Source organism: Euprymna scolopes, chromosome 37, assembly GCF_053919585.1.
Source record: "Euprymna scolopes isolate OS-2025 chromosome 37, ASM5391958v1, whole genome shotgun sequence".
Lineage (NCBI taxonomy): Eukaryota > Metazoa > Mollusca > Cephalopoda > Sepiida > Sepiolidae > Euprymna > Euprymna scolopes.
Genome location: NC_136518.1, coordinates 58571726 through 58591116, shown reverse-complemented (window position 1 = coordinate 58591116; position 19391 = coordinate 58571726). Strand labels below are relative to the sequence as shown.

Below are 19391 nucleotides of genomic sequence, written 5' to 3'. Positions count from 1 at the left end.
ATCCCACTGCTTGCAATATTTAAGATTATAGATATTCATCTCATAAGTCTATAAGCCAAAATTAATATTAAATAGATATAATGTAGCTGTTGAATTTAGTTTTGTGAGGCTATATAAAACTAATGCTTAGAAACATATTCTAACTTTAAGCATTTTGTGAAATTCACTATAGCATATGTATTAGAGAATAAAATATTATGAATCTTAAATTAGGTAGGTGCAAAAACGTTTTTTTTTTTATACAGTTGAACGTCAAAAAATTTTATTTTTGCACTAACCTAATATTTTTATACATGTTAAATGTAAAATATAACAATTTTCATATGCCAGTTTAACCAGTATCAAAATGCCTGTGTCCACAGTAAACATCTTCAAATCTACGTTATAATAAATGCATGAGAACATCATATATATTGCAACTATTTATTCATCTTACAAAAACATTGATATAAACATATACCTATTTCTTGTGATCTTTATACTAAGTACTAAAACAAGGGAGACAATCACTTATACGCATTTTGCAGCATCCATTCAATTGTCTATCTTTCTTTACACTCAGCCACTGCTCAACGTTGCCAACCTAATCAATTCCAATGTGGAAATGGACAATGTATACAGACTAGCAAGAAATGTGACAGACATTATGATTGTGCCGATGGGTCAGATGAAGCCGATTGTAGTAAGTTTATGCTAGACATATATAATGATTCTTGAAAATTATAGATGATTAAACATGCTTTTCAAAAACTAAACTTAAAGATATTACTTAAGTCATTCTGAATTAAATATATATTTAAAAAAATATGATTAAACTTAAATTATAAATTCGTATACTTACGTTAAATGTAAAACTCAATATATAGTTTTAATTAATGAGACTTTTTACCTATATTGAAGGCCCTTGATCTACAATATACATATCTCAATACAAATTTATTTGTTCCATGCAATCAATTGTATATCTTTCTGTACAATCTTACTCAGCTGAACGTTGCCAACCTAATCAGTTCCAATGTGGAAATGGACAATGCATAGACACTAGCAGGAAATGTGACGGCCATTACGATTGCACTGATGGGTCAGATGAAGCCGCTTGTAGTAAGTAGATAGCAGTCATATATAATAATAGTCTCAAATATTAAAAATGTTTTAGCATACTTTTCAAAAATTAAAATTCTTAATATCCATCTTATTCTTAATCATGCTAGCCTCGTGATTACTTCCTAAAATTGATTCTGTATCAAAATTGAATAACATCTATAGATGTTTATATAACAAATACTAATTTAATATAACATTTAAATTTAATAAATATTTCTTTAAATATATCGAATTAATACTGGAGAAGAAATAATTTGATTAGAAAATATTTATAAACAAATAAATATAGGTGCTTATTTATATATATATATTAGGCTGTCAACTAAGTTCTTGCCGTTTTTTAAATGTACATTTATTTTAAGTGAAATAAGAACTAAAAACTATTTAATCAATGATGTATTCTCCATTCATGTTAGCAATTTTTTCCCAACGTTAAAGAAAATTCTCAATACCTTTTTTGGTAGAAATCATTTGGTTTTTACTCTAAAAATAAAATATAAATACATTTTCAAAACACAATATATTCAAAAAGCAGTAAGAACTTCATTGACAACCCAATAAAAGATGGCCGTCGAAAATAAAGTAGCAGCAAACTTGTGGATATACTTTATTATTGTATGTAAAAATTAGGGAATATTAGCAAGTAGTATTTTAATTGAATAAATTAATTTCTTATTCAGTCAACAAACTCCGATTGACAAGATCGCATGTTGTCTTAATAGTAGAATAAAGATGACATTCTATGGCGTGCTGGCTTGATGCAAATGTCATTTTCTACATTTCATTTTAATTCAATAAATATTCAAAATTTTGCCGTTGAATTTAACTTTTATGAAATTGGAAAATCTATTCAGAGAAATAAATGTCAGCTTCAGTAAGAACCATTCTGATAAAATCATTAAACTATATATATACACATATAGAAAATATATTAATATTACCATATTGATATTAAATGTAGAAAATGAAGAGTTTATATTTTTATATATACTAGCTTTACATGTATTGAATTACCTCCATCCACAATGTACGTCTTTCAATCGTATATCTTTCTTTGCAATCAGCCATTGTTCAACGTTGCCAACCTAATCAATTCCAATGTGGAAATGGACAATGTATAGACACTAGCAGGAAATGTGACAGACATTATGATTGCGCTGATGGGTCAGATGAAGCCGATTGTAGTAAGTAGATGGCTGACATATATAATAATAGACTTTAATTCTTTCCGGATTTAAGATTGCATCTCCTTCATAAACATACAAAATTAACATCATACAAAATTTAGCAAAATATTATCTGTCACTTTAATTTAACCTTACCAAAATAGCATGTTAAAAAAACTTTAATTCAATAAATATTTCAAATATAGTGTAGAAATATATTTCAACTGAAGGTGAATCATTTTGCAGAATTCATTGGTGCATACATTAAAATATAAATTATTTGGATTCATCAGACTACTGTACTCATCTTTAGTGTGATTTTCACGTTTTTTTTTTTTTTTTCGATGTAACCTCTGACCTTCTCCGAGTGTATCTTCAGGAATTTGGACGAAAATTCAAATGGAACCCTTTAATTCACAGGGATAGAAGTAAATAAAGGGTCCGTTCAAAATTCTGTCCAAATTCTCAGTTTGACAAGATACTCCTGAAGGTTGACCTTAAACTATATCCGATGGTGAGGCCCCAGCTTGCGGGCTTTGGGGAGTGTGGAACCACCCTTTAATTGCCATTGCTTCCGGGTCTACTCTGACCTGGAGTGGTAGTACCTGTTAGAGTCTCAATTATGGGTTAAATAGAAACAGACTTTAAAAAAAACATCCTCTATTAAAAAATTGTTCTTCCAAATCACTGGATTCGGCATTAAATAACCTGAAAAGGGTTGATATGCTGTAAAACAAAAGCAAACAAATTCTCAGTTTGACAAGACACGCCTGAAGGTCGGAGGTTACATTGACCAAAACGTTGTGAAAATGACACTAAAGATGAGAACAGTAGTCTGATCAATCTAAATAATACAAAAACTTATCCTCATCTCAAAAATTCAGGAACATCACTGTAATTATGAAAATTACATGCATTCGTTAAATGTGAAAACTAAAGATATAATTCAGTTTTTGTATATACCAGTTAAATGAGTATTAAAATAATTCAGTTCACAATATACATTTTGAAATCTACATTTGGTATATTACAAATATTTACCTTACAAAAATATTGATGCAAACATAGATAACTATTTTTTTATACTAAAGAGTTCTAAAACAAGGCAGATAATCACTTATTCACTCTGTCTTCCAATATACACTTATTTACTTTGTCCATTCAATCGAGTATATTTCTTTGCACTTAGCTTCTACTCAACGTTGCCAACCTAACCAATTCCAATGTGGAAATGGACAATGTGTACACACTAGCAAGAAATGTGACAGACATTATGATTGTGCTGATGGGTCGGATGAAGCCAATTGTAGTAAGTAGTCCAATAAGTAGCTTAAGTTTAGGTCATTTAAAAAATATCTTAAATATATTGCATTATTCATTAAATAAATTCTTGCTTATTCTATGAATTGAATAAATATCCAGTTCATGTCCCAAATTTCCCCTATATTAAAACAATTCTACTCCGAGGGATTATTTTCACCTAACACTAAAAAGAAAAAAAAAACTCTCAAACCGAACTACCTACCTTGATGAGGCTATTTTGAGTGCAATATTGGCAAAAAAAATAGATCATTACATCTAGCACTTAAAGGATTGTCAAAATTTTTCACTTATTTTTTATTTAAAAAATAAGTGTCTTCAAAAAGTGTGACGATCTTATTTATCCTAGAATGTTTCTATGAACGAACTGGATTCATACTTAGCACACTCTCAGCTTGTCAGTTCAATTCATTAACAACTGAGTCACCGTCACCTCCTATAAAGTCAATAATACAGCAAATGTATACTAGCAGGCCGCCCAGCAATGCCCGATCGTCAAATATGATTAAAGGATGTCTTGATTGATACAGATTTCATATTTATTATATCATATTGGACCCAATATATATAGTAATGATTTAAAAAGTTTTAAAAAAAAATGACTCGTGCGCCACCAAGAATTGAAACCAAAGCGTTTAGCTTGCAATTTACTTTTTCCTGTGACGTTAATATCTGAGCTATGAAGACATGTTTGCTGCAAGGCTAAAGACTAAAACCTGAACCAATAGTTATTATGTTATACACACATGCATATTCGTAATGCCGTTGTTCGACCTTCAGCTGGCAAATTCAAATTCTTTCATTTTCACATTTTTGCACAGATTTTTTCCCCAGCTAAAACCCAAATATAATGTTTTGCATGGGTTTAAATGCCCTATATATGAAGTTTCATGTCTGTAAACCAAAAACTGACAGGAGTTTGGTAGGCAAAAATGTTTAAATATATATACGCATACATAAATATTTATAGAAAAAGATTTGTTTACTATAACATTTTTATGCAAATAGAAATCATGTAGAATATCTGCATGAATATAATTACACATAATCTATATATCTATAAAAGTGAAAGTGTCTGTCTGTGTACATTTCCCTACACAATAACTCTGTCAACTTGCAGTCTACAGACTCGAAATTTGATATACAGGGTAGTGAGATTTGGGAAAATTTTGTAATCGGTTTTCGGCCAGAAACTTGACTGTTAAGGGGTCAAAGTTCAACGGTTTTACCTTGAGAACTCTACCAAACTCCTCCGTCAATTTTGGGTATAAACAATTCAAATTTTAGATATAGGTTCCTTGGACATGGATCTAACTTAATAACTTAATTTGAGCCCAAAACAAATGTGGAGGTATCATAATAGGAGTCAAGTTAAAAAAAAAAATTGACCTCTGCGGTCTCTACCAAATTACTAAAGACAATTTCTGGTCTAAACATTTGAAATTTTACATAAAGGGTATTCAGAGATGGGGCAAGCTTTTTAATCGGTTTGGGTCAAAAATTTGAGCTACAAATGTATAAATCTATGTATGTTTGCATGTTTGCCTAAAACTTTCGACAGAGGCGACTGATTTTCACAAGATCAGTATCGTTTTGAAGCTCGACCCTTTGGACGACAAATACCGAAAAAATTGGCTAAAAACATTAATTTCTTCACCCTCAACTGGGCACTTTTCTACAGGGAGGGGTCGCTTTTTTCGTCAATATTTTCGAAAGTCATCCCCTCTTTTCGATTGTCTAGCCTTAATTTAAACCTACGTCACTTCCGGTTTGGCAGTGGTCGTAACAGCAAAGACGTCACGTTTTTTCTCTCCTTCGCGGTACGGGTTGGAGCCTGCCTTCCTACTACCACTTTTTTGCTCAACACACACCTCCAAACACCCGGGCAACGCCGGGAACCCATGCTAGTAGTTAACTAAAGATGATCATCCCATAAGAAAACTGATAGCGAATTAATTAAAATGAATGTTTGAAAGAATGTGCAAATTAGCTGGAACTTTTGCAGATGAATGCAATTTGATGATCCATATATAAGTTGCATTTTTTTTCTTTAAATGGAAAAAAGGGTTTTTACTATGAATATCAATACACATAAAAAAAAATGTGTGTGTGTGTCAATATATAAATATATTGACTTTTTTCTGGGTTTGATTTGATTGAAGATAAATCTATTGAGGAGCTTTTTGGAAAAGTAAATTAAGAACATGCATTAATGTGTGTGTGTATATATATATATATATATATATATATATATATATATACACACACACACACACACTATATTTTTGTTTGTGAATTGATATTAATATTAAAAATCCCTTTTTTTTTTTTTTTTTTTTTTTTTTTTTTTTTTTTTTTTTTTTTTTACAAGGCTGCCAAAAGTAAGCCTAAGGTTCATTGTCTACTCCTTTTTATCTATCTATAAAATCAATATTAAAAAAAATCATGCTAATTTTGAGTGGAGAACATTTTAAAATTGAGGCATATTCATCAATAATTTCTGGTACTTCTGTTATGATAATCATAATAATAATCATAATAATTACCTTCTTAACCTAACTTTGCACTGTCTATCTTTGCACTGCATTGCACTTGATTTCTTCTATATTTCACATATCACCTCTCAGCCACTGCACGCCGATGCCAACCTAATGAGTTCAAATGTAACAATGGACAATGTATTGAAGCTATCAAAAAATGTAACCAACGTCACGATTGCTCCGATGGATCTGATGAAGGCAATTGTAGTAAGTAGTAGCCTACAAAATTGAAAAACGTCTTTTAGTCTAAGTTAATTAGTCTTGGAAACATAATCATCTCACAAAATATGGCTCCAAATTTGGAGAAGGTTTTCTCTGGTACTTTTCAATATCATCTAATAATCCTAATATATATAAAAGAAATTTATGTTTATAGAAGGCGGAACAACACGGATGTAACGGATACACTCATACTGAAGTAACTTAAGGTATAATGGTGGAACCGGCCATGCAGTTTCACTTTATTGATTCAATACATGTGTGTGCATAACATCATATAACATTCTACACATATGTTCTTATCTTCTTACTTGCGTCAAGTGGTCAGATGGCATATCTGTGATGCTATATATATATATATATATATCGGGAAGACTTCCCTTCATCAGGTGTGTTTCACGCATGTTAGAAAGTCAAAGGGCTGACTTCCTGAAATATATAGCCTCATGGATATGCCACTTGACTACCTGATGCAAGTAAGAACATAACATATTGTGTGTGTATATATATATATATATATATATATATATATATATATGATTGTACATATACGCACATGTATTGATTCAATAAAGTGAAACTGCATAGCTTGTTCCACCATTACATCTTAAGTTGCTTCAGTATGAGTCTATCCGTTACGTCTGTGTTCTGCTTTCTATAAACCTAAAAAAAATTATATACACATTAAACAATGCTTCAAGCAAACTACTTTAACCTCTTATCCTAATATATGCTTTATTATTTTGTATATAACCATATTTTTATTCGTACATATAACAAACAAAACAAAAAAAACACAATTTTTCTTCAATCAGAAGTTAACTGCCTTTTATTATTGTCTCCATTAATATATGCCTATAATATACAGTGGATCTTTTATATTCAAACAATCCTTTTTGCGATCAAATCTACTACTTGAATGTTTGGAAAAATTATTCCTATAATCAGATATTACCCCAATAAATAAACTAAACAAAGATGTCCGTACATGAGCAGAAGAATAGTCATGTTATAAGTTGTCCTTGCCTGGTTATTTGTTACAAATGAGTACGATAGTATCGTATCTCAAACTTTACAGCACATTTGAACCTGTTTTAAAATGAAAGTTAATTGACAGATCAAAGGGTGCTCTTTTATATTTCAAAATTCAACCAAATCTTAGAAAAAAAACAAGTCAGTATTTCACTTACTAATTGATCTCATTTCTGTTGGTTTCGAAATTGATGTATAGTTTGCATAAAATCTTTTACAAAATGTCCACATTAAAATGACTTCATGAAACAAATTCAGTTTTCATATGAAAGATTCACTGTATATGAATATATATAAATCCTTCTTTTAGTCATAAGACTTGAATATGGTTCTGTGATGATTTCATCTTATTTTTGTATGATTATTTTATCTCCTTTATCTTCTGTTTTTCTTTATTTCTAATCCTTGCATTAATTAATCTATTGCTGCACCTTAACCACCAAACATTCTTTCACCTATCACTCTTAGCCACTGCACAACATTGTCTGCCTAACCAATTCCGATGTGGAGACGGTCGATGTATTGAAAAGAGCAAGAAATGTAATGGGGTGTTTGATTGCTTGGATGGGTCGGATGAATATGACTGTTGTAAGTAGCTGACTTAGTCTGCAAATATATATCCGCATTGCTTCAGTTTAAAAGTAAATTAACCTAGGTGTGTGTCTATATACACAGAACAGACAATTAAGCTATAAATTGGAAATTAAGGTTTTAAGAACGAATCTATGGTTTGCCTATTATACTTTAATTTTTTTATAATTGAATATTCTGTTGGATTATTTTTTCACAATGCACACTGAAATATTGATTTTAGCTCTCTTTAAATGTCTTGAAGAGGTCATGCTGTTTTACAGCTTAAACCGAAATATGTCTGCAAAAAAATTTCGCATGTATAAAGTTTTATACCTAGTATAATATAAATATATATATATATATATATATATATATATATATATATATATATGAGTGAAATAAACTATTATGCAATTTTAAGTTATAGAATGTATAAAATCAGTCATAACATATCTAAACCGTTTCTTTTTGTATCTTTATCATTAGATATGTATGCATGTCTAATGATCTCAAATCACTTTGCATATATCTACATGAGTACATTTTTAGTCATTCTTAGCTATACTTAATTGCCAATAATTTCTGTTTTATATTTTGTTATTGCAATGTTGTTTTTAATTTTACTTTATCATTGAATGCAAATTCTTGATTGCCTACTCGTATAGACGCTGTGCATCGATCAATAGTCTCTCTAATGTCTGCAAATAATGAACAGTAATTGTTGCTATGAGCTCACACGTTAATCCATGACAAAAACCTCAACATACAAACTTCTGATACGAGTTGTCGAATCAACTCTGAATCTATTTCATTCTAATTCTTAGCTGAATTTAAAGATGTCTTATAAGATTGTTTATTAAATTTTTTTCTATCTTTTCGATTCAAAGACCTAATTGTAACATTTATATATAAATGAAACGAAAAATGATTTAAAATCACTTGAATTGAAAATAAAATTTGTATTCCAAGGGTTAATGTTTCTATGTACAACTAATCATCTAACAAATATTACCATCGCTTTTCTGTTTGTGTTTTAACTGTTTCACTTTTCTTATCTGATATCTGCTCATGTCTTGCAACTCTCTCTAACACATAGCTGATTCACGTTGCCAACCTAACGAATTTGAATGTGCCAACGGACAATGCATAGATGCTAGACTGACGTGTGATGATTATGATGATTGTTCCGATAAGTCTGATGAACTCAATTGCAGTAAGTAGAATGATATTAATGTGGAAAACCTTAAAAAATAAAATAGACAACCGTGCTTGATCATTAGAATAAACAACTTGACTTGGCTTAAAATAGATTACCCAATTTGTTCAGTAAAATAAATGACCTGATTTGATCGGTGAACAAGAGGGCCAAATTTGATCGGAGGAGATATAGACGACGGAATTTGATCCGGAGGGGGGGGGGGGATATAGACGACGGAATTTGATCCGGAGGGGGGGGGGGATATAGACGACGGAATTTGATCCGGAGGGGGGGGATATAGACGACGGAATTTGATCCGGAGGGGAGGGGGAGATATAGACGACGGAATTTGATCCGGAGGGGAGGGGGAGATATAGACGACGGAATTTGATCCGGAGGGGAGGGGGAGATATAGACGACGGAATTTGATCCGGAGGGGGGGGGGATATAGACGACGGAATTTGATCCGGAGGGGGGGGGATATAGACGACGGAATTTGATCCGGAGGGGGGGGGATATAGACGACGGAATTTGATCCGGAGGGGGGGGGGGATATAGACGACGGAATTTGATCCGGAGGGGGGGGGGTATAGACGACGGAATTTGGTGTAAACTAGATTATTCAATTTGACCAAAAGAATGTTATTGATTTGATCAGGGTAGATGACTGAATTTGATCAATATAATAAAATTACTAAATTTGATGCTTTTAATAAATTAAAATTTTTTTTTTTCGTCAGTTTAATCCAAATGTTAAATTTAACCAGCTTTAACCTCGGAACGAATAACCTAATTGTAAGCAATTTGCGAACTGATCTCATGTCCGCCCTGATACTCAAGTTCCTAAATGAAAACATAACCTATAATTATATGGGACTGTGTATCCTTCAATTTGAATAAACAAACCTAAGAAGTATCTGCTTTAAATAATCAAATGTTTTTGCATGCTTCTCTCTGTCTATTCATCTACTTGCCTCTCCTAATCTCTGACTCTTTCAACTCGCATAACAGCTGAATGCCTTTCTAACCAATATGAATGTGATGACGGAAAATGTATAGATGCTAACTTGAAATGTAACCAACATTATGATTGTCCTGACGGATCTGATGAACTCGGTTGCCGTAAGTAATCTGAACAACTATTATACTAATCATCTGTGTTGCGTATATCTTTATATATTCACATTTGTGTCTGTAACTCGATTAATAAAATCAAAGGAAGAAAGTGCCTGAAATCAGTAAATCTATCTAAATATTTAATTTAGAACTGTGGATTCTTCAGCGAGAAACAAAATACCTAATAACTTCTATTGGTTAAAAAGATTAAGATTTCAGAACTAAAATAAAACATGAATTGTTAAATGTATTGTAGTATACTTGCTATTTATTTACTTTGCCTTTTTGGTGGGCTTTTCGCATTTCTTATTTTAATTAAAAATCCCATGTCAACTTTTAATAAAACTAATAGACAAACGTTACTGTTATATATATATATATATATATATATATATATATATCTTCACTACTCTGTAAAGGGAAAACATATATACTAAACTCAATGTTAAGAGGTACAAAAAATAAGTAAAAATACAAGCAAATGTAATATATACATTTTATTTATGCTTTGACAAACATAATGTGGGCTTACAGCACAACATAAAAGAACATGTAACTCACCTTTTGTGGTAGTCTCCACAATATATGGCAGTTTTCAAATCTAAAACAGTTGGTATATATTAAACCATGTGGAATTCTATCCCAGCATTGTGCACTCCACTCTCTCTCTCTTTTAGTCACCTTGTAATTCACCACTAATAGTGGGCTCTACCATACATGGTAAGTTTTGCACTTATTCAACCACATGGTGTCCTTTTTTGCATTGTGAACTCCCCTTTTTTTTTTTTTTGCTCAAATATTCAGGGTGAGAGACTTTAGTCAACTGGGATTAACCCAATGGTGTTTTAGCAACCAGTGTTATTCCTTATTCCTCTACACTATTGACCACAAAAGATCTTAATGGAGTTGGAAAATTAACCTAATTGTACAGTTGATTTAAATTTTGAAATGGTTATTAACAATAATTTACCAAGGTACAAAGAGGCATATTAAAAATATGTTCCAGAATTAAAACTCTCTTTAAATTATTTGGAAAGTCTCAAGTTGAGCCTCATTACTTTCATTACTGGTTAAACCGGAGGATTCCATTACATTAATATTATGAGGCATTTTTTCTGCATAAGTCACAAGTTTTTAAAATAATGTAATAAATACATTGTGAAACTTGCCTCACTTCAAAATATCAGATTTTAATTGCGTTTTTAGATAAATAATGAACAAAGTAGAGGTCATTACTTAAAATGGAAACTGAAACCTTGAGATCTTCAATCTGATGTTCTACTTAGCTGTTTAGATAATATAATAAATAGATCTTTAAACATTACCTTAACAAAATAATTATAGCTTTGATGTGACATCATAGATTCATAATTGTGATAATGTTTACAAACCTATATATTGCATCAAATTATAGTTTTTAAATATTGTATAAATATATCATTCTAAAAATTACCCTTGTTATGAGAGGATCTACCTAGTCATCATCATAGTATTTAAATCCATCTTGAGGTCCATCGTCATCCAGTGTCCAAGGCATCCCTCAGGTCTGCATCAAAGTGTGTCTAGCTAAGTCTGAAAGGATGTGTGCGATACTTTGCACATCAGCGCCACAGGGACACCGAGCATCTTGTATATAGCCCACTTGCGAAAGATGCTCCATGTTTTGGCAACCTTCACTTGGACGTAGTTGAGTATTCAAGGGAGTTCAGCCTGCTGGGAAGTCTTCTTTCAGTGCGATTTGGTCGATTTCAGGTTGCCGGTAATTGTCCTGTATGCATTGTTGAGCTTGACGTCACTCTTTGCAGCAAAAGCAGAATGAGTCTATGCTGCTGCACATTATTCTGCAGTCGAGTATAGCATCTGTGCCTCAGTTCATCAAGAGTTTGTCTATACTCATCTTGGTAAAAAAAAAACAAAAAAAACAGCCTAGTAAAAATATGCGATCAGAGGAAGCATATATATATTTAATAATATAATAATAATTTATAATTGAGATGTTTTATGCCATTAATTGGTCATATTTCTTTTCACGTCTTCTAATTTTAATATTATATCCCAGTACTCATGTCCATCAACTGGTATCTATGATTAAGTTCAACATCCTGTATAAATTCTTATTAGTATTATTACATAATATAAAGTTTACCAATTAATTTTTTAAAAAATCTTAACATTTACTTTGAAGGTTTACATTCCAAGTTATATATATTTTTTCAATGGAACATCAATATTGCTTGAAGATTTCATATACACTTTACCATTGCACCTCTCCCTATTACTACTACTACTAAATTAAAAATGCTGAAAATTCTAGAAAACTGTCATTCATTTTCTATGAATCTGTTGCCCGAAAATGTCGCTAAAGAAGACCTGGATGTAGGTGAAGGCAAGGTATTTGTATTTAAAACAGCATGTACAGAGAACAATAGTCATAGTACTTAATGGCCAGATGCCGTACTACAAAGTATCCAAAAACATCACGAGAGTCGGAACCTCTCACTCTAAGAGTTCATATCTTGAATACTTGTAGAAAGAACCACGTAAAGGTCGCCAACATCTTAAATGAAAGTTTCTGTTGAAGGAACTGGATTCAAACTCAGCACACCCAGATTTTCAGGCCATGTCATAAAATTAGCTATCCCCACCTGCCTACTGATGCTGTTATGGTAATAGTGCTACAGATGATCCAGTTTGGCAAAACTATGTAAAACAATTCATTCATTTTGTATGAACTAGATGATTCTACTGTTGGCATTGGTTTCCACAGTATTTTTTTAGTTAGTCTTTTTTTTCTAGAAAGACATTAGATATTTACTGGAGGGATTACATGACAGTTGCCAACATCATAAATTAACCCTTTAGACCCTGCACAACTGATATATCAGCCCGAGCAACATAACTGAAAAGGTGATATTGCCGACATTTTGGCTTTCTAATGATATTATCAAATGATTTTGCTAATCGCCTATGGTTTTTTGGCTAATTATTGCTTCATTCGTTTAGGGGCCAAAGCATTTAAATGTTTTTGCTGAATGAGTTGGATTCGACCTTTACACATCCAGGTTGTTAGCCTGTCATTAATCACTGAACTACCATCATCTTGCGTTTGAATATACTTATAGCAATTGAAAAACAATATCCTTACCATGTTTATAGATATTAAATATTTTCACAAATATAACAAATTTTTTTCTTGTCAACAACTTTAAATAGTCAATGATGCGTTTATTTTTATTTTTTCTGGGGTGAAATTAATGCAGTATACAATGAGATACTCTGCAATTTCCATTTTCTTGTGTTCACGTAATATATTCTGATTTTCTTTCATTTGAGATATCCACATTAAAGGATTGAATCCAGTATTCTATATGAGCTCTTATCATTAGCAGTACTATGTTCTATCAGCTTAAATCACCTGATAATGTAATCCGTGATGCTTGTCCTTTTTGCGTGAAGTCAACATGGTGTGCAAAGAAATGCCTTTTCTGTAGTTTAGTCCATGCAGTAGATAAGCAAGAAAACATAATCAGAATTTTAGTAGTATATATATATATATATATATATATATACAAACAAATAATGACCTAACATGTCACATAGAGGAGGTTGAGGGGTTAATATATAACAAATTTCTGTCAAATTATAATTACCACCAGCAACAACCATACTCCTTAGATTTACTAACACAGGATTTCAAAGCAACTCTTCAATATCTAACCGTACCATTCGAGTACATTACTTTTTGTCTCTAATTTTCGTTTTCTCTCAATACATGTTCTCTTGCAAGTTTCTATGCTATTGCTTTTTTGTTTCTGTCGCTCCTATCTCTGTCTTTCTCTTTCAACTCGCATAGCCAAGCAACATTGCAATGTAAGTCAGTTCCAATGTAGAAATGGACAATGCATAGAAGCTAGCAAGAAATGTGACCAATATTATGATTGCTCTGATGGCAGTGATGAACTTGGTTGCAGTAAGTATCTATACAAACTAATATATATATAATAGCTACACACTATACTGCTTCAGTAATGCTTTAGAGGAAAATCCAGCTTATGTTTTTAAAGATTCTTGCAAATTCATTTAATGTGTAACATAATGTCTCATCATTTAGTCGCGGTAATGTCATTGATGTAAAAATGTTTAAGGAACATTTTTTTTCCGAAGAACAACAAATAAACTCATTTACATTTTGTATATTTACTTAAATATAATTAAACTAATGAAGATGTTTATTTTTAGAAATGTACCTGTATGAAAAGTGCCATGGTTGATTACTTATTCCCGGAGTATGATTTTAAAAAATTTGAAATTTTGACAAATATATATATATACATACAATGAAAATGATGAAAATAAAAATGAAATAAATTACAATATTTATTGATTCATCAAATATTCAAACAAGGAATCAAAATGATCCTTAACCTATGGATTTTCTTGAATATATATATATATATATATTATGAATGTATCTGTCATAGTTAAATTGATATAGAATTGAATGTCTGATGTGCGTGTACTGCTACTAATTATATACTGTCTATAAAAACTAACAATGAAATTATATTCCCAGTTAAACATTAAAAGTGCTTAATATTTCTATGCTTATCACATTTTATGCATTTTGTAATAACATTTTATATATTTTATCTCGTTCAAATGATATATTTAATATAAATTATCAATATAATATATTCTAAAACTAATAAAAATAAACTAAATAATTGGTGGGGGGCAGACATGTATGAATATTACCTCTGTAAATTTTATTTTACTGAATTTTTGTTTTCCTTATTTATAATAGTGAAGGCTGTTTGTCTCATAAGTTTAACTTAAAATAATCTTGCGTTTTGATACTTCAATTTGCAGCTTGCTCAAATTTTTGAGAAATGTTTTATGTAGAGTGAGCAACAAATCCTCAGATTATATAAATCCAAAACAAAATCAAACACCGTAAATATATATATATATATATATATATATATATTTGCTGATAAAGAACCTGAAGCATGAAAACTTTTGCCTAAATTAAATTCGATATTAGATAACTCGAAAAGGGTTGATACGCCGTAAAAAAAAAAAAACACGGAACCAAATCCGATTATTTAAAATGGTTTAATATAAAATAATCCTATTGCTTTAAATAATAAAAAAAAAAAAAATTTTGTATACAGGATTTTCTTTTGTCTAAAAAAAAAAAAAACAATAGAAAATTCATCATTAAATTTTGATATTTAGAATGCCGCAAGTGTCCTGGCGCCCAGGTTGGGAAACACCAGGCAATATTTTACACCTGCTCTCTATGCAGTCTGGACCAAAGGGTTGACATCAATCAGGTTGCATGAGATCATATTGCTTCTTGAGCTATGTGATGATCCTTTTTAGTTTTCACAATTACTTGTAATTGAATAGGGGTACTTGGTGTAGGAATTATTAGTTTCTCGGTATTAGACTGGCATTAACAATAAGAAATTGCAAATCCACACATTTGGTAATTTTAAGCTTGTTTCTTTGGGATGAAGCAATGCAACTATATGAAGCACTGTTTATCCAAATATGATGTTGGAATCTCCATCGCATTCAGTTTGTCTGCTTTACGTGCTGGCACGTGTTAATTAAGAAATTGACTCTCAAACTAACCTATCTTTGACCAGATCTTTACCTATCCGTCTTGCTCTTAAGCCCATTTTTATCACTTCTTCCCATATTTTTTGGCCTCCTCTGTGAACAGTATCTGTTCTACATTTACTTGCCTACGGACTCTCATCCATTCTTTCAATATGGCAATACTATCAAGATTTAATCTTCTTCTGAGATCATCAGAACTGTGTTCGTCTTAAAGACAGGCATTACACATTCATCATGCTCTCTAATGCCTGGGATATTCAGATGCATTGTGCGGTTGATGTAAGAGATGGATGGCTGAACCACCTGAGATGCAGAGTATATAAAGCACCTGTAATAATATCGTCAATACCAACTTTCTGCTGAAGTAAGATTAATAGAATCGTTTTTTCTTTTTTTTTTTTTTTTTTTTTTTTGTAGCTGCATATTCACCTGATTGTGGTACAATCATTGTCGAAACCATTGCAGATTATTTTACGTTAAATTTATATGGCAAAATAAATCCCTACAAAAATTGAGCAAGTAATAATAAAAAAGAAATTGGCACAAGTGACAGTTAACTCGCCGTCGTAAGAATTTTTTGTTTTCACTTTTGGAAGAGTTATACTAGCAAAAAGAGAAGACAATCCAAAATTAATGCTTATTTTCTAACCGAACCTTTTGTGATTTTAAAACAACTTCAATAAAGTAACCAAGTATCACAATAGAAAACATTAACGAAATATTTAATTTAATTGAAATTGTTTAAAAGTTAGCAATAATATTTCAAAATGAATTATATTTAAAATTTACAAATAAAATCTAACATTCTATACTTCAAAATAATTTTCAAAATAAATGTCTTTATGGTTCTTGGCCATCGTGCCAGGATCAAAGTGTAGAATCTGTTCTGATGCTGCACTTCAGTTTTTTGGTCTCGGTTAATGAAGGAGAAATCTGGCATGACTGATTCATTTTTATTTTTGTCACTACCAAAGTGCCCCTTTTGGGAGGAGCTGGTTTCTCTCCACATTAAAATCCGACCTTATGTCTAATTCTGCCCTCGTGGGGAGACAACTAAAAAAAAAATCAATTTATATTATGAAATGGTTGAAATGTCTTTTTTTTATATAACTTTTTCTTTTGTTGAATCATAAGTTTATTAATTAAATAGAATAAACGTCTTAAGAATTATACCACTTGTTTTGGATTGGTTACTCTTTCCGCTAGTATAACTTTTCTTGAAAAAAGAAAAGAAAAAATCTTTTGGCGAGTTATAGTGCACTTCTGCCAAATATTTTTAATGATCTAAACATATTATCCTTTAACAATAATATTCCAAACAAAAATTGAGTAATAACATTTTTTTAACGAAAGGATGTACATGGCTGCCTTTCTCTTTTTGGAAAACAAGATTTTTTATTTTTTATTTTTAAGTGGATAAGTTACTCCCTTAATTTTCAAAATGAAGTCAAAACTTTTCGTGCATGCTAGCGCCGGTCGGCTTAGGAGTCTTCGGTTATCCAAGTTCTTCACATTGTCTTTCTCTCTTTCTCTCTCTCTCTTTCTTTCTTGCTCTCCTTCACACCCTCTTCACCTTAGCCACCCGTTGTTGTCAACCATTACATTTCCAATGTGAGAACGGACAAATCATTGATGGTAGGAAGATATGTGACCGTTGTTTCGATTGTTCTGATGGGTCGGATGAAAAGAATTGTTGTAAGTAGACAAAAATACGGATGAGCAAAAAAAAAAAAATGATTAACATGAAACGTTCACTTTAATTAAATATATTAATAAATAATATTTAAATTATATATTTGAATGGGTGCTTAGGCGACAGATCGATGTTTTTGTTCTTTTTTTTAAATATGCCATTTTAAGCAAAAACAGTATTCGTTAATATATCCAAAAATTACGAAAATTCAGTTAAAAGTAATATTTATGGAAAATTGGGGAAAATTGGATTTTTCGTTGATGTTTTAAAGTAAATCGTGAAGGGGGCATAACTCAGAACGCATATTTTAGATTACTTTGTAGTGGCGCCCAACTTGTGTAGCCTTTTTTTTTTTCTTTACTAAAAACGCAGTAGCAATTGTTATACTTGATGAATTTCGTAATTTTTGGATATATTACTATTTTCGACATGACAAGTAATATTGTTTTTGCTTTAAATGACGTATTAAAACAATCGATCTGTTGCCTCTCTCTCAACAAGCACCTTTAAATGTTATGTTCATGTCTTTTAATTCAATAAACTTCATAAGTACCATTTGGTACTTTTCAGTTATGTATAAGCAAGACATAAGCCTTTATGACTTGGCGTATCCACATTCAAAATTGGCTTATAAATATATATAAAGCCACTTTTTCGTGGCAGTTGGATGTAAAAGACATTTTTTTTTTCTTAACAAAAAATTTATAAAACTTCATATTTGAAATCATTTATTTGAATTAAATAATTAATAGGTTTTGCGTTGGTTTATTGAAACATATTCATTAATTAAACTTAAATTACTAAACGTGTTCTGTATATTCTAATAAATATTAGAAATGTTTAACGGATAACTAAAACGTACCATTTTCTTCTGTTTTTATTATTATTATTAATCAATTTCTTTCTGATTTGTATTTTACTAAATAGTTTTTATAAACAAACTACATAAAGTTCTTTTCTAAAGAAAGATGTATTTACTATGATTTAGCTGCAAAAATACATAAATCTAAATAAAAATGTGATAAATAAAAATCTTACAAAGTAAAATCTTATCAAAGTTTAATTTGCAGCCAGGCAAAAAAAAAAAACTAACAGTATGAAAGGGATTTTTTTTAATTTAATACCATGGTTATAGTCAAAGATGAAGTGTGGGAAGGGGGAGTCAAGGTTTTAAAAACTGCATTGGGGGTTCGGATTTGTATTTTTTGAAGTGGAGTCCGTTGAAAATTTTTGCTGTCATCAGAGTAGTGAATATCAATGCGTGTTGGATAAATAAATTCATGTAAGCCTTGCTATTTTATCAGATTTTTTGCTTGAAAGGGAGAAAAATCAGTGCATATGCAAGATAGGGTATTTGCATAATGTATGCGTGAGTCATTGTCATTGATTGCTGCCTATGTCATTCAAATAGTGATAATTGTTTTCTTTCACGTGTGTGTGTGTTTATGATGCATAGATTAATCTGTAAGTCAGTAATCATGCTGAATGAGATGTTCTTATTTCAAGTTTTTCTCAGAAAACTTGATTTATATAGTTTTGTATCGGCTCCAGCTCACAATTTTTTTTTACCTTTTCTCAATTGCTATTCGATTATTAGATGAAAAAAGAACTATGGCTCTCCGATTGGTTTAAAAATATTTTAATGAATATTTAAATCTTGATCTGACTTTTGTATGAAAAAGCCTTACTACAAGTAGTCAGATTTTATTTAAAAAAAAAAAAAGATTCCAGGGTAGAATTTCTTTTTAGCTGACTTCTGATTTCGTTGGTCAAAATTCTCCCATCATTGTATTCTTCCTGCT

At 30.9% G+C, this 19391-nt stretch overlaps 1 protein-coding gene across 1 annotated transcript in view; it reads left to right on the top strand.

Moving 5' to 3' along the window:
- LOC145261202 (uncharacterized) overlaps positions 1–19391 on the top strand; it is a 751089-nt gene that overhangs the window by 341379 nt on the left and 390319 nt on the right. Inside the window, exons 24-33 of the mRNA XM_080119542.1 lie at positions 563–682; positions 988–1101; positions 2169–2288; positions 3460–3579; positions 6218–6337; positions 7850–7969; positions 9051–9167; positions 10164–10274; positions 14122–14238; positions 17475–17591. Coding sequence (XP_079975668.1) covers positions 563–682; positions 988–1101; positions 2169–2288; positions 3460–3579; positions 6218–6337; positions 7850–7969; positions 9051–9167; positions 10164–10274; positions 14122–14238; positions 17475–17591 — 1176 coding nt within the window. The remainder of the gene's footprint in view (positions 1–562; positions 683–987; positions 1102–2168; positions 2289–3459; positions 3580–6217; positions 6338–7849; positions 7970–9050; positions 9168–10163; positions 10275–14121; positions 14239–17474; positions 17592–19391) is intronic.